This window comes from Abramis brama (genome assembly GCF_963993115.1).
Source record: "Abramis brama genome assembly, chromosome: 2".
NCBI classification, from domain to species: Eukaryota; Metazoa; Chordata; class Actinopteri; order Cypriniformes; family Leuciscidae; genus Abramis; species Abramis brama.
The window spans coordinates 5,908,847-5,923,297 of NC_139964.1; the positions used below are offsets into that span (position 1 = coordinate 5,908,847).

Below are 14,451 nucleotides of genomic sequence, written 5' to 3' on the forward strand. Positions count from 1 at the left end.
GACTTACACATGAGGACTAAAGCAAGCGAGTCATCATGAAGTGGCAAAAACTACGCAAGAAGTGATCAAAATACAATGTTCAGGCACTAATTAGAGTAGCATAATCCAGACAAGGGAGGATTATTTTATTTTTACGAGAAAAGTTGACGAGACAAATTATATGATTTGTCCTTTCACACATGACCTCAGCTCTAAATCTTACATAATATAATATAATATAATATAATATAATATAATATAATATAATATAATATAATATAATATAATATAATATAATATAATATAACAGACATCTCACTCACGGTAACTGTTGGTCGTTACAGTCTTTACATTCAATAGAGGCAGAAACAAGAGAAACAACAGGTTAGAAATAAGATTAAGACGCACTAAAAATCAGGACTACTGTTTCTCAGTAAAATTATCAGCATAATAACAGGACACAATGATTTGGAAAAATATATATTTTAATATATTTTCTGGAAATATTAGTACACAAACATACAATATAACTTGCATTATTTAAAAAAAAGGTATATATCCACAGTCTCTGATTAAATATCTATAGTAAAGCTGTCATCAATGAACTCTCTCTACTGTTTAAAACCCAGCTACAGTTTCACCTTCATAACCAAACCAAGATCTCCCTCAATAAAACATTTATCATTTTAAAGAAGCTGTCTTTTGCATGATCTTGAATGTAAGACTTTCCACTTGCAAAGAAAAGACAAAAACAAACTAAATATTACGTTCAAATAATGGTGTGATCAGTTTTATCTGTTCTTACATTACGGACACGGCCTTTGCTGTGTTTTTCGTAACAGAAAAGGCCTCCGCTTGCACTCGAGAAAGTGCAACTCGCTCATCAACTGCTTTGTGCCGGAATAAACCAAACGTTTTAAACAAACCCTCTGAGTGAATGATTCAATGACTCACTCGTTTAGACAACGCTTTGCTGCCACCTATTGGTGGTTTTGGTTTCATATTTTAAAGTATATCATTGAATAGATATAATGTGTAGATATAGTGGTAAATATAATGCATTTATAAATAGACTATTAGGAGTGAAATATGAAATAATATTGTTAAATATAACAGACATAGTAAAGTAAAAGATTAAAGATAATAAAGTTATTGCAGTTGCATTGAATATATTTTCTCTTTTTTGTCTCTTTTTTTCTCGTTGGCACATGCACTATATGATAAACCCACATCTGCAATATTCATCAGACGACAACAACCCTTTGTGAATGCTTTGTGAAAGTCTTTTACAGAAAGTGTTTGAGTGCCTTGTGTTCAGGAGTTTGTAAGCACTTTACATCGGTGACTCTGCTGTGCTGCCATCGCTCCGCATAGGTTTCTGTGAAAGTCAAAGGAAGAATGAAGAAGCTGAAGCCACAAACACAGCACTAAAACACTCGAACACACTCACTAGCGTACTGTACCTGACTGCTGCTGGACTGGCTGACACGGTATTTTGCTTTCTTCTTATGTGGACACGTTCGGCCAAACAGATTGTAATACTCCGTCCTGACCTGAAGGGGGCGACACAACAGCTAAAGCAAATGACGTTTGACTATAGTAAATTACAGTTTCTGGCCAACCCAAGTTGCTTGCATTCTGAATAGTGGTCGACCGATATGGATTTTACGATGAAATAAACACTGTAATTAGCAGTTCACCCAGTAATGTGATAAGTGATTTGCACACTGGGAATCATATCATACTTTCCATAAATAAAGAGCAGGTAACGCTAATTTTAAAGTGCATAGAGAATATGACATGAACATGATGTAGTGGCCATTTGGTAATAGCGCAGTTTTAAATCAAGGATTTAAAGATTACGCTTAAAACTGCGCTCAGACGCTGGTGTTCTTAGCGCTGTCAAAATAAAAGTACCATCAATGTCAAAATAAAAGCTGCTTCCGACACTTGTCAGTCAATCAGAAAAACATTGGTCAATGCCAATCACTTAAAAATGCCAAATATCGGCACTTGGAGACATATCGGTCAACCACTACTTCAGAACCCTTATGGCATGAATTGCATTTTGTGTATTTTGCATCCTTTTTTTGGGGTTTAACTGTCACTTCAAATCACTAAAATCCTTCGAGATAAAAAACAAACCACTGTTACCAAACCTTCAATGTGTTGAAGCCAATTCATCATGTGTTTTCTGCTGTCATGGTGTGTGTAAGAACCTGTTTGGACAGCAGGCAGTGCATGATGAAGATGAGCGCCCCCTGGAGGCTGTTGAGGATGGTGAAGAGGTACAACATGACTTCAGTCCCGTTCTCCTGGAAGAGGAAGAAGCCAAAGACCCACGTCCCGCCGAGAACACACAACTGAGCCACTGCGGTCGCCGTAAAACTCCTACAGGGAAACACACACCCAATATAATTCATCAAAACCTCTGAGATAAAACTAAATTAAAGACGAACACAAAAACTACAATAGTATATGAATGATAGTAAAATAATACACACACACACCTGATCTGTTTGAGTTTGGAGAGGTCTGGATTGAGACTGGAGAATTTCTTTGCCAGTTTCCACACAGTGATGATGAAGAAGACACAGTTGAGGATGACGATGATGCAGACGGGTGTGAAAAAACTCAAGATAAAATAACGATCAAGAGAGAGCCAACAGCTGGAATGATAAATCAGTCACATGGTTACAAACACACACACACACACACACACACACACACACACACACAAAAGACTAATTCATCGTTCTTCCCCATTCGTATTCCCTTTGAAAACTAATCATAGACTCGTGAATGATCTGATGTGCTGATGTTTGACCATGAAGTAGCAGAAGGAGAATTCTTCTGAACTTTTGAATATCAGGTGGTTGTTGATACCAAATATTAATCTCTTGCATTTTGACTCTAACTCACATTTAGTTCTGGTTCAGAATGACCTTTTTATCCGGAGTATTATTAACCTATATTTATGGGCAATGTATTTGCTATTCAGACAGGAAGTTGGGGACATTTTTCAAAAGACTTTAGTTCACATCACAGCCATGAACCTTGATTTAAATGATTTGTTTGCATTTAAGATGAGTAATCAATACTTTTGGTCCATTTCCCAAAGGAAAAGATAAATATAAGTGTTCATAATTGTCAAAATATTTACTGAATTTTCAGTTAAAAAAAGAAAATTTGTAAACGTTTTATGCATTTTATTATGGACTAATAAACATAGTAAGAATTGTATTGAGAGTATTAAGACTAATGTAGTTTGGAATAGGTAAAATGTGCCTGGAAAAAATATATGATCAGAATATCGACTTTCGAATATATATCTTATAATTATGCATGTGCATATACACTCTCAGAAATAGGGGTACAGCAGGAGTCCATTTCTGTCCCCCAAGGTACATATATGTACCTTTTTGAGGGTCAAAAAGGTACATATATGTCCCCAAGCATTAAAAGGTACAAATATATACCGTTTCTTTTAAAGGTTAAGGTACAATATCAAATGAACAAAAAAAGTTTTTTTTAAAAAAGGTTTTAATGATACCTTAATCATTTAAGGTAGATTTTAACTTATCACTATATTTGAGTAGCCTTGAAATAAAGGAAATACAAGTTTTGTAAGTCAATTTTCTGATATTAAATCATTATAACACAGCAAAAACTCCAGTGTTAAATGAACTTTCCTGGGAGTTTATTTGGCTCCAGACTCAAGAGTGTTAAAGTGTTAAAATATGAGTGTTAAATTAACAATCAAGAGTGCTAAAGTTAATGAGCTAATTAAGTGATTCATTGAGTGATGATTGAGCATTATTGAAGACACCTGATGTTAACAAGCAGAATCACTGAAGGAGAAAATATAATTTTTAAGACACCATTATGGTGATCAGTGTTTGCTTTAGTTGGACTCTTGACCCTTGAACTGTTAACATTAGGTTTTGTTTAGCTGTTGTATCTGAGTTATAATGGCTAGATGAACAAAGAGATAAGTTGATCAGGTGGTGTTGGTTATGTTTTGACTTAATCATAATTTGACCTGAATCACTGAACTCATTTAAAGTCTAATCTCTGACTTAAATGTATATTGTTGATTACAGCAGCCTGTGATTCCACAGCATAAGATCCAGATTTTTTGAAATAATCTAAAGGATTTCTTAAAAGTTGATCTGATAAAACAAATATTTATTTTAGGCACACACAGACATCAAGAATCAGTGTATGAATCTCAACAATGGTGACAAACACAATATTCAATTAGGGAAAGGAAATTAGTAAGACAATTCAGATCATAATTTATTCATACCGCAATGCATGATGGGAGCCATGAATGAGTTTTGATTGGTGGCACCCAGTATGCACTGCAACATGCTTTATTATTGTCACCATTGTTGAGATTCACAGGCTGATTATTGATGTCAGTGTTTCTTCATAAAGTAATTTTCAATGTCTTTCGATCAGAACAACTTTTAAGAATTTTTGGATTATATTGAAAATGCTGAAAATCTTTTGCTGTAGAATCACAGTGATGCTGTAATCAACAATATACATTTATATTGAGATTAGATTCTAAATGAGTTCAGTGATTCAGGTTAAATTATGATTATGTCAAAACATAACCAACACCACCTGATCAACTTTTCTCTTCGTTCATCTGGCAGTTATAAGTCAGATACAACAGCCAAACAAATTCTAAAGTTAATGATTTAAGGGTCAAGAGCCCAACTAAAGCAAACACTGATCACCATAACGGTGTCTTAAAAAATCAATTTTCTCCTTCAGTGATTCTGCTTGTTAACATCAGGTGTCTTCAATAATGGTCAATCATCACTCAATGAATCACTTAATTAGATCATTAACTTCAACACTCTTGAGTCTGGAGTCATATAAACTCCCAGGAGAGTTCAATTAACACTGGAGTTTTTGCTGTTGGACCTCAAGGTACATATATGTAACTTTTTGAGGATCAAAAAGCATTCAAAGTTACATATATGTACCGTTTCTTTTAAAGGTTAAGGTACAATATTGTACCCTTGAGGGTACAGCCCCAGTGACAAGCCATTGCACCCCTAAAGGTACAATTATGTACTTTATTTTCTGAGAGTGTATGTAGAGCCAGCTCTGATTGGCTGCTTGAATCTCAATTTAAAAGAATGTCCAGTTCCGGGTCTTTCTTTCTTTTGGCCATCGGTGGAGAAGAAGTCATAGCACGGTTACTCATGGTTCTTACAGGGCTTTCAACCGAGGAGGTCCTTCAGAAAATATCAGAAGCAGGCATAGAAGTAACCATCGTCGAGATGAAAGGACATGAAATGGACTTTCAGGCAAATGACATTTACTCGGATGATAATAATTTATGTCACAGTTAGACATTGAGTTTAAAATGAAATGTTGGAAAATGTGAAAATGAAAAGGATTTAATAAATTCTGATTTTAATTCAGCGTGTGTGTAATATAAATATAAATATAAATATATATATATATATATTTATATATATATATATATATATATATATATATATATATATATATATATATATATATATATATATATATATATATATATATATATATATCATTGTTGTCAACGATTGTACCCTGTCAAAGCCAATTTTGTACCATTTTTGAAGGGTCCATTTTTCTATTGTTAAATAAAGGTACAAAATTGTCACCACAGGTACAAGATTTGTCTCTTAAGGTACACATCACAAGGGTACAAATATACCCTTGAGGGTACAGCCCCAGTGACAAGCCATTGTACCCCTAAAGGTACAATTATGTACTTTATTTTCTGAGAGTGTACATAGAGACACACACATATAATTCTACAGCTGAACAGCATTGGTTGCAGAAACTCACTGTCTTTGGGTGCCATATCCCTTTGGGAAGGCGATGGCAGAGATAATGACGATGACGAGAGGGACTCCGTATCCCACCGCATACATGTGGAGATGTTTTACTGTGGTGTGAAACACCAGCACAACCATCCGGTAGAGCTGAACCCCCTCCAGCAGCATCCAGCAGAACGCAGACAAGAAGAAGAAATGAAGCAGCCCCGCCACAATCGCACACCCAACCTGAGAGAGAAACAGACATGACAGATCAGCTCCTGTTTGATTACAATAACATTTTACATTTTGTGTTAAATAAGCCAGTGTTATTAGCCATTAACTAACACCAGTGTCTGAAGTGGCGTGTGAAGACTTCCGCATGGGCAGGGGCCAAATTAGTTAAGGGCAAGGGGGGGAGGATAGGGGTTCTGTAGAAATTGTGTTAGTATGTTACATATGTAACCTGAGATGTTCCCTTTCAGATGGGAACTCTGACACTATGGGAATGATAATACCCACACCACCATGCTAGGCTGTTAACTTTGGCTCAGGCAAATTCTGAAGGCAGAACGACCTGGATCATCCCTGAAGAACCTGAGATCCTGTGGGGCGTATTACAGAAACGTTCTTTCTTAAGTCTTAATTAGTTAATTTAGGATTTTTCACAAATTCATATTACAGAAGCAAATCTTAAGTTGATTTAGGGTTCTTATCCTATCTTACAAAATCTCATCTTATCTGTAGTTAGGAAATTTAAACCTCTCCATTGAGTTCGATAATCAACTCTGTTACCAGGCAATCAACGACACGCAAACAGCTGGTATGAGGTAAAACGGAAAAAATGGAAAATGGTAAAACAAAATAAGTGGTGCTTTTCATTAAGTAAAGTTTTGATAAGCTTGGTAGAAAGGGCAAAGCCTAATCTTTTTATTTCATAGAGTCTGTAATTATTTCGTCAAAGTGCAGCACATCATTTGGGTGTTCACAAAGTCTTTGGACCATCAAACATCTCTTGTATCATTAATACATGTGACACCATTCTCAGACAGGGCTATTATTATATGATTTTTATAGTTGGCTTTCAAATAATTTTGAAGTTAGGACACCATTGGGGTTGTCCTAAAGTTAAGACAGTTTTAGGATTTTTTGTGGCGTTAGGATGCTTCTGTATTACCCTTTTCCCATCTGTAGTTAAGATAAGATTATGCACTTAAGAAAGTCATTTTGTAAGCTTCTGTCCTAAATGAGGTCCTAACTGAAATTGTCATGGTTAGAAAACAGATAAGATGGGATTGTAAAGTTAGGATCTTTCTGTAATGTGCCCCCTGGTGTTGAATCAGTGTCCAAGCCATAACATTTTAAAAACATGTATGATGATGACCATCCTGCTGCAGCACAGACCCTTGGCAAGAGCCTTAGAAGATGCCGCTCTCCCAGTAGAGTGAACCCTAAAGCCCAGGACACACCAAGCCGACGGTCAGCTTGGTTTTGTGCTTTGGCCGACTCTGTGTGTTCCGCACCGTTGACAGAAATTGGTCCTCGTCTGTTTTTTTATCGGCGGATTCCATCAAGGAGGGAACTCTGATTGGCTGTTCAGTTTAGTGAATGAGTCAGTGCATGAAAATAATAGCAAAACAGCGAGCAAAGAAGTCGAAACGGTACAGATAGAAGGCTGTTCTAATGTTATGTCATCTTACCTGAGTGTTCCTTGGCGAATATTTCAATATTAACATGAGCGGAGAGGAATAAAGAAAGTGTTTAGCAGGATTGATATTCAAAACAGTAAGCATGCACTGCTTTGTTTATGGTTTGTGTATCTGCAGCCTGCAGCGTCGGTTTCCCCTTTTGAATGACGAATATAGACGAATATATCTGCAGAAATAGACAGTTGTCTCATTTACACGCAGGCGCAGTTAACACGCATTCTAGCTGACAGTCGGCTGTAGTTCTCTCGGTGTGTTCAAGTGCAGCTTTTCCCCCCGACGCAGGCGACGCGAGGCGACAACACAGTCGGCTTTCATCAGCGCTAGTTCTTTGGCGTCGGTTTGGTGTGTTAGGGCTTAACCCCTAAAGGCAAAGCCATACAGCACGCATCATAAGAGAGGGCAATGGCATCAGCGATCCAATTTGAAATATGCTGTTTACTGACAACATTTCCCTTATTGCAGCAACTGAAATAGACTAAGAGCTGAGAGGATTTCAACCACTGGCCCGAACGGTGGACATAAAAACTCAAAGGTTGAACCGGACACAGCAGGTGAAGAGTTTTTTGTTTCCACTATTCATGAGGCAGAGGAAAGAAAGCTTTCAAAACTATAGGCTGACTATTTGGAGAAGACCCTAACCCTTTGCCATCAGGGGAACAGTGGGTTAACTCATTGGATGCAAACAGATCCACTTCCACTCAGCCTCAACAGGATGTCTGCCCCCAGGTTTACATGTCCCAGAATATAAACGGCTCTCAGGGAGGGAAATTCAGTATTCAGTCTCTGCTCAGAACAGGATCTGCTGCGCCTGTCAGGAAAAAAAGATGCAAACGTAGCTCACCCTATGTAAGAAACTACCGTAGTGTTGTCTCTGCGGACTAACACATGATATCCCCCTGAGGGAAGCATCTGTCGTTAGAGTCTTGCAACAAGAAACACACGCCCCGAGGATGGGGCCCTGGTTTAGAAACCAATGTCTCTTTCAAAGCTGAAGGGTACAAAGTTCTCTGTGTGTAATCATTATTACTCTGGAAGGATGGTTAAGAAGATGAAACCCCTTGTCCTTGAGCCAGAACTGGTATAGCAGCAGACCCAATGGAATGATGCTGGCTGCTGTCACCATGAAACCTAACTGTATTTGAACCTGAACAACTGACAACTTCAGGTCTAGCCTAATGCCTTCATGGTTAAGATAGAGTCTACACGTGCAGGAGACAAACATGACTCCATCATTGTAGAGTCCCAAACAACTCATAGAAAAAGGGTTCTCTGAGAGGGAGATTGGAAATAAACTTCTTTAGGTTCAACCTGAGCCCCAAACACTTCATATGAGCACGCACAACATCTCAATGTCATGCTGCTAGCTATTTCAACTGGGATAAAATCAACCATACATCTTTATAATTGAGCACACGAATTCCCACGAGTCCCAGAAGAGCCAGAACAGGATCAGTCCACTAGGTTGTCAATGCTAGGCTGAAAGGAAGCACTCGATACTGGTACACAGCAATCCCCAGTGTTAAATTAACACTCTTCAGTGTACATATGTGTCCACACTACAGGGTGTTAAAATGAACACTGAAGCAGTGTTGAAGTTAATGAGATAATTAAGTTAACACTGAAGCAGTGTTGAAGTTAATGCGATAATTAAGTGATTAATTAAGTGATGATTGGCCATTAGTGGTGACACCTGATGTTAATAAGCAGAATCATTGACGGAAAGAGAAAAAACAATAACAGAAAAAAGAGAAACACAAGAACTACAACTGACTTTGAGTCATTACACATTGTTGCACTTATTACCAGTTTGACTTTATTTCTGTCATACATCGACAAAAGTTCTTGAGATTCAACAGAAGTTTAGACGGTAATATTTTATGGAAATTTTCTTTTCAAGTTACCATTATGGTGGTCAGTGTTTGCTTTAGTTGGGCTCTTGACCCTTATCATTTTTTAATATTAGTTTTTCTCTGGTTGTTACAACATTGTGTTTATAAAGCACATTCATTACTGCAAGAGAAAACATGATCTGCTGATAGTATGTTTTGATGATAATGACATTATCATCATGTAGTGACCTGATTCACTGATGTCATTCAGAGTCTAAATCTTTGACTATATGCTTGATGTGTCATTTTAGTATTGGTGATTGTAGCTCTGAGATTCTACAGTTTGAGATCCAACAGCAATGAAATTTTTTTTAAATACTTTGTGCAAAAAAGTTATTGTGTTGAAACACACAGACATCAAGAATCAGCATATGAATCTCATCAATGGTGACAATAAACAAACTAGTGACAAACAGATCAACTCTTAACATCACAAAACAAGCTACTAAAGTCAGAACAAAACAATAGCAAAATAAAAGCCAACAGAAAAAACAATGAAAATTACAGGACAATTCAGCTGCATAATTTATTCATGCTGCAATGCATGATGTCAGCCATTGATGCGTTCTGATTGGTGGCTCCAATAATGTTTAAAACATTGTTGGAAGTAACTACTGTAGTGAAAAATTAATAAAACATTTAGATAATCATTAAATCAGGTCACTAGTAATTTCATCATCAAAACATAACCAGGGGTGCATTTCCAATAACATCTTAAGCCTAACTTGATCACAGACCAACTGCAACAAATGGTCTATACGATCAAATTAGACTTGCGATGCTTTCAGGAAACACAGCCCAAACCATAGTTTCTCTTGCCACGACACATATGCTCTATAAGCACAGAGTTGAAGCAGCCAGAGAATTTTTTTTTTTTAAATAATAAAGGATCAAGAGCCCAACTAAAGCAACCACTGGTCACCATAATGGTGACATGAAACGAAACATTCCATAAAACATTACCATCTAAACTTCTGTTAAATCTTAATAAGGCCGTGTGTAGATGTATGACAGAAATAAAGTCAAACTGGTAAAATAATAAGTGCAATAATGGTTCAAAGTCAGTAGTTATTGTGTTTCTCTTTTTTCTGTTCTTGTTTTTTCTCTTTCCTTCAGTGAGTCTGCTTGTTATCATCAGGTGTCACCACTAATGGCCAATCATCACTTAATTAATCACTTAATTATCTCATTAACTTCAACACTGCTTCAGTGTTAACTTAATTATCTCATTAACTTCAACACTGCTTCAGTGTTAATTTTTAACACCCTGTAGTGTGCAGAGTTGTATAGTCCAGAAAGTAGAAGTCCTGCCATATGTTTATTCCACCCATGAACTCAGTCAGCTGATTTCTATCTCCTGGCTGAAAAACTGCTAATTAGCAAATCCAGGTGATTGGAACAAAATTCTGAGGAGGACTTTTACTTTCTGAACCTGGACTTTACACCTCTGAAGAGAACAGAAAAAGAGACGAGCAGAAACACAATAATTGCAACTGACTTCAGCCACAGCCTCAGATGAAATCAACTGAAGAGAAAAGAAGACATTAAATCTGTGAAGATCTCAGCAGAGGAGGATTAAACAACTCCACAAACAGCATTACCAGCTTCACTTATTACTAACCAGACTGACTTTATTTCTGTTAGAAGTCCTTATTGAGACGTTTAATTTGAAGTTACCATAACAGTGATTAGCGTTTCCATTAGTTGGGCTCTTAACTCTTATTATATTATTTGTCATTTTTGGCCGCAGTGACGGTGTGTTTGTCAAACACATTTGCAGCAGCAAAGAAAGCTAAAGTGAAATGAGTTCAGGTGATGATGGTTACCTGTTGATGGTTATGTAATCATAATGCTATTGTCTGAATCACTGATGTAATTTGTATAACAAATTTGATTTGTTCAATTGATATATTAATATCCTATAATATAAATTTTATAATATAAAAACCCTGTGTTACTGCAGCATGAGATCAAGCAGTATTATACAAATCAGTTAAAATATTTTAACAAACATGAGAACAAAATTTTACCATAGTGTGACACACAGTTATCAACAATCAGCGTATGAATCTCAACAATGGTGACAATCAAAAATATTTAGATAAACTGATCAACTCTGAACATTACAAAAAAGCTACTAAATGTCACTACAAAAACAACAGCAAAAAATAAAAGCAAATATTTAAAATTAAACAAAATAATAGGACAATTCAGCTGCATAATTTATTTATGTTGCAATGCATGCTGGGAGTTTTGTACTAAGCTGGTACCCAGCATGCATTGCAGCAAGGTACTTGTGATTGTCACCATTGTTGAGATTAATACGCTGATTATTGATGTTTGTCATAGTAGATTAACGTTTAGTGTTCAAGTTTATAAAATTCTTCTAACTGATTCTTCTAGTACTGCTGTATCTCATACTGGAGTAACACAGGGTTTGTGATGTGAAAATTTTAATGGAACAACACAATTGTTAGACTTGAAAAGCATTAGTGGAGCAGGATACTTCATGATGATTATAAAACCATCAACAGGAAACCATCATCACCTGATCTCATTTCACTTTTGCTTTCTTTGCTGCTGCAAATGTGTTCGACAACCACACTGTCACAGCAGCCAAAAAAGACATAATATATAATTAGAGTTAAGAACCCAACTAATGGAAACACTAATCACTGTTATGGTGACTTCAAATGAAACACATAAGAGTTAAACCTCTGTTAATTCTCAATAAAACTTTTGTAGACGTCTGACAGAAATAAAGTCAGTCTGGTTAGTAATAAGTGAAGTTGGTAATGCTGTTTGTGGAGTTGTTTAATCCTCCTCTGCTGAGATCTTCACAGATTTAATGTCTTCTTTTCTCTTCAGTTGATTTCATCTAAGGCTGTGTCTGAAGTCAGTTGTAGTTCTTGTGTTTCTGCTCGTCTCTTTTTCTGTTCTCTTCTTTCTTCAGTGATTCTGCTTGTTAACAGGCTTATTAAGGCTGAGATGACTCCATATTTAATATACACAGTTTTTTGGCTACAATAAGGTCCAGTTCTGGTTTATTTCTTTACTCTTGGCTGACATGTGGCATTGCTATGCAGAGGTGTAAAGTCCAGGTTCAGAAAGTAAAAGTCCTCCTCAGTATTTTGTTCCAATCACCCGGATTTGCTAATTCAGACAGGAGAGAGAACTAATTAGTGAAATCAGCTGACTGAGTTCATGGGTGGAATAAACTATGGCAGGACTTCTACTTTCTGACCCCTGGACTATACAACTCTGGTAGTGTGGACACATATGTACACTGAGGGTGTTAATTTAACACTGGGGAAGTATCCCAGAAAATAAACATGAGAAATGTATTGTGTTCTGGCCAAATCTCATCTGGAAATAAGTGTTCTTTAGGTCTATTGTCACAAACCAATCCTTGGGTTGAATTTGAGACAATTTCAGTTTGAGCGTTAGCATCTTGAATCTGTATGTCCTCAGAGTACAATTAAGGTCATGTGGATCCAAAACTGGATGCAGCCCCCAGTCTTTTTTGGGCACAATAAAGTACCACCTAAGAAACCTGCCTCTCTCACATGAAGATGTACAACTTCTATAGAGCCTTTCACCAAGAGAGGATGCAGTTTTTGATTTAGGAACCTTGACTGATCTTGATTCACTGCTGTTTCTAACACCCCATTGAAATGAAGCGAACGGGAGGCAAACTCAATTGTGTAACATTTTTCCAAAATATTCAGAACTCTCTGAGAAACACTGGGCAGAAGCTGCCATACTGCCACAAGGTTTGACAGAGGGATCATTTAAATAGAGTCTACCTGTTCGGGACCCTGAAACAAGAACTGGCAAGGAAACATTGAACAAGCCCTAGAAAGAGATTGTCCATGAGCAAGGGTGGGTCTACCGTTGGGTGTCTCTGCTCCTCGGGTCACCAATGGTGGCGAAGCAGGCAGAAGCACCCTCTGAGGGCATAGTGTGAGGCCTGGTACACCATGTTGTGGTATGTCCAGACCCTCCGCGAGAAGGTACCTAATATTAGGTCATCTAAACTGAGTCCAAACAAATGTTCCAAGTGTCCTTCCACTGCACTGCAGTGAATTACAGTTGTAAAGAAATATGGAATATGGAGAACAGGGACATCCGGTTATAAGCATTTTAAAAGGAAAGAAAAGTTCTGGCATGAGGCCCATTTGAGAAACAGACAAGGTAATATTTATTATTTTCAAATAGTTCCTTCACGACCTTGTTTTCTCATTCGAACGCACCTGATTGTGAGTGCTGGAGATCCCGCAGAGGAAGACGAGGTCTGCGATGAAGAGGCACACACTCAGATGAAGATGAATGCTGTTTCGGGTCCCTTGGACGGTGCTGCAGAACCGGAATGTCAGGATACAGAGAAATAAACAGAGCAGAGACAGAACTAAACTCACACGCGTGATCAACACCAGCTCAAACGTGTCCTGGAGGAAAGGAAGAGCAAATGGACGTGTTAATATCATCATAATTTAGTCTCAAATCTGAAATATGTCACACATGTACCTGGACAGGGTAGAGGGCCATGAGCAGAGCGAAACTACTGAGATGAGAGTAAGAACACATTGTATGAGTGTCATTAGACCACACCTTCTCACAGCCCTTCCTAGACCACGCCCCCTCTGTCTTATTCCAGAACACACAGGAATAAACCACACCCTCAGACTCCGCCCTCTCCTGAAGAAGGGAGAAGAAGAGTTTAGGAAATGAGGAATTAGTGAACACCTGCCTGAAAAGTTCTACGAGTTCTCGTGATATTAAAACATGACAATATTTCGTCAAGTTGAAAAGCAGAGCAAAGAGGACATGGACAAAGTGCTGATAGACAAGACAGAGCATGACATGAAGCAAAGTCTCAGCTTTATGTAAACAGGTCACATGCTACGTTTGTCCAGTCAATAACAGTGACACAGCAAATGTGCAAATGTGCAAATAAAACTATATAATTACTTGCATTGCACTTTATTTGAACCAAATGCCTCATTGTTATTATATATGTTATAATGTATTTTAAGTAATTCT

The 14,451-nt window shown here is 37.3% G+C and overlaps 1 protein-coding gene across 1 annotated transcript in view; it reads right to left on the reverse strand.

Moving 5' to 3' along the window:
• Positions 1-451: 451 nt before the first annotated feature.
• LOC311077547 (adhesion G protein-coupled receptor E5-like) overlaps positions 452-14,451 on the reverse strand; it is a 77,474-nt gene continuing 63,474 nt past the window's right edge. Inside the window, exons 9-15 of the mRNA XM_084106077.1 lie at positions 13,936-14,106; positions 13,662-13,856; positions 5,842-6,059; positions 2,490-2,648; positions 2,199-2,370; positions 1,443-1,532; positions 452-1,357 (exon numbers count right to left, since the gene is read on the reverse strand). Coding sequence (XP_083962203.1) covers positions 1,313-1,357; positions 1,443-1,532; positions 2,199-2,370; positions 2,490-2,648; positions 5,842-6,059; positions 13,662-13,856; positions 13,936-14,106 — 1,050 coding nt within the window. The 3' untranslated portion in view covers positions 452-1,312. The remainder of the gene's footprint in view (positions 1,358-1,442; positions 1,533-2,198; positions 2,371-2,489; positions 2,649-5,841; positions 6,060-13,661; positions 13,857-13,935; positions 14,107-14,451) is intronic.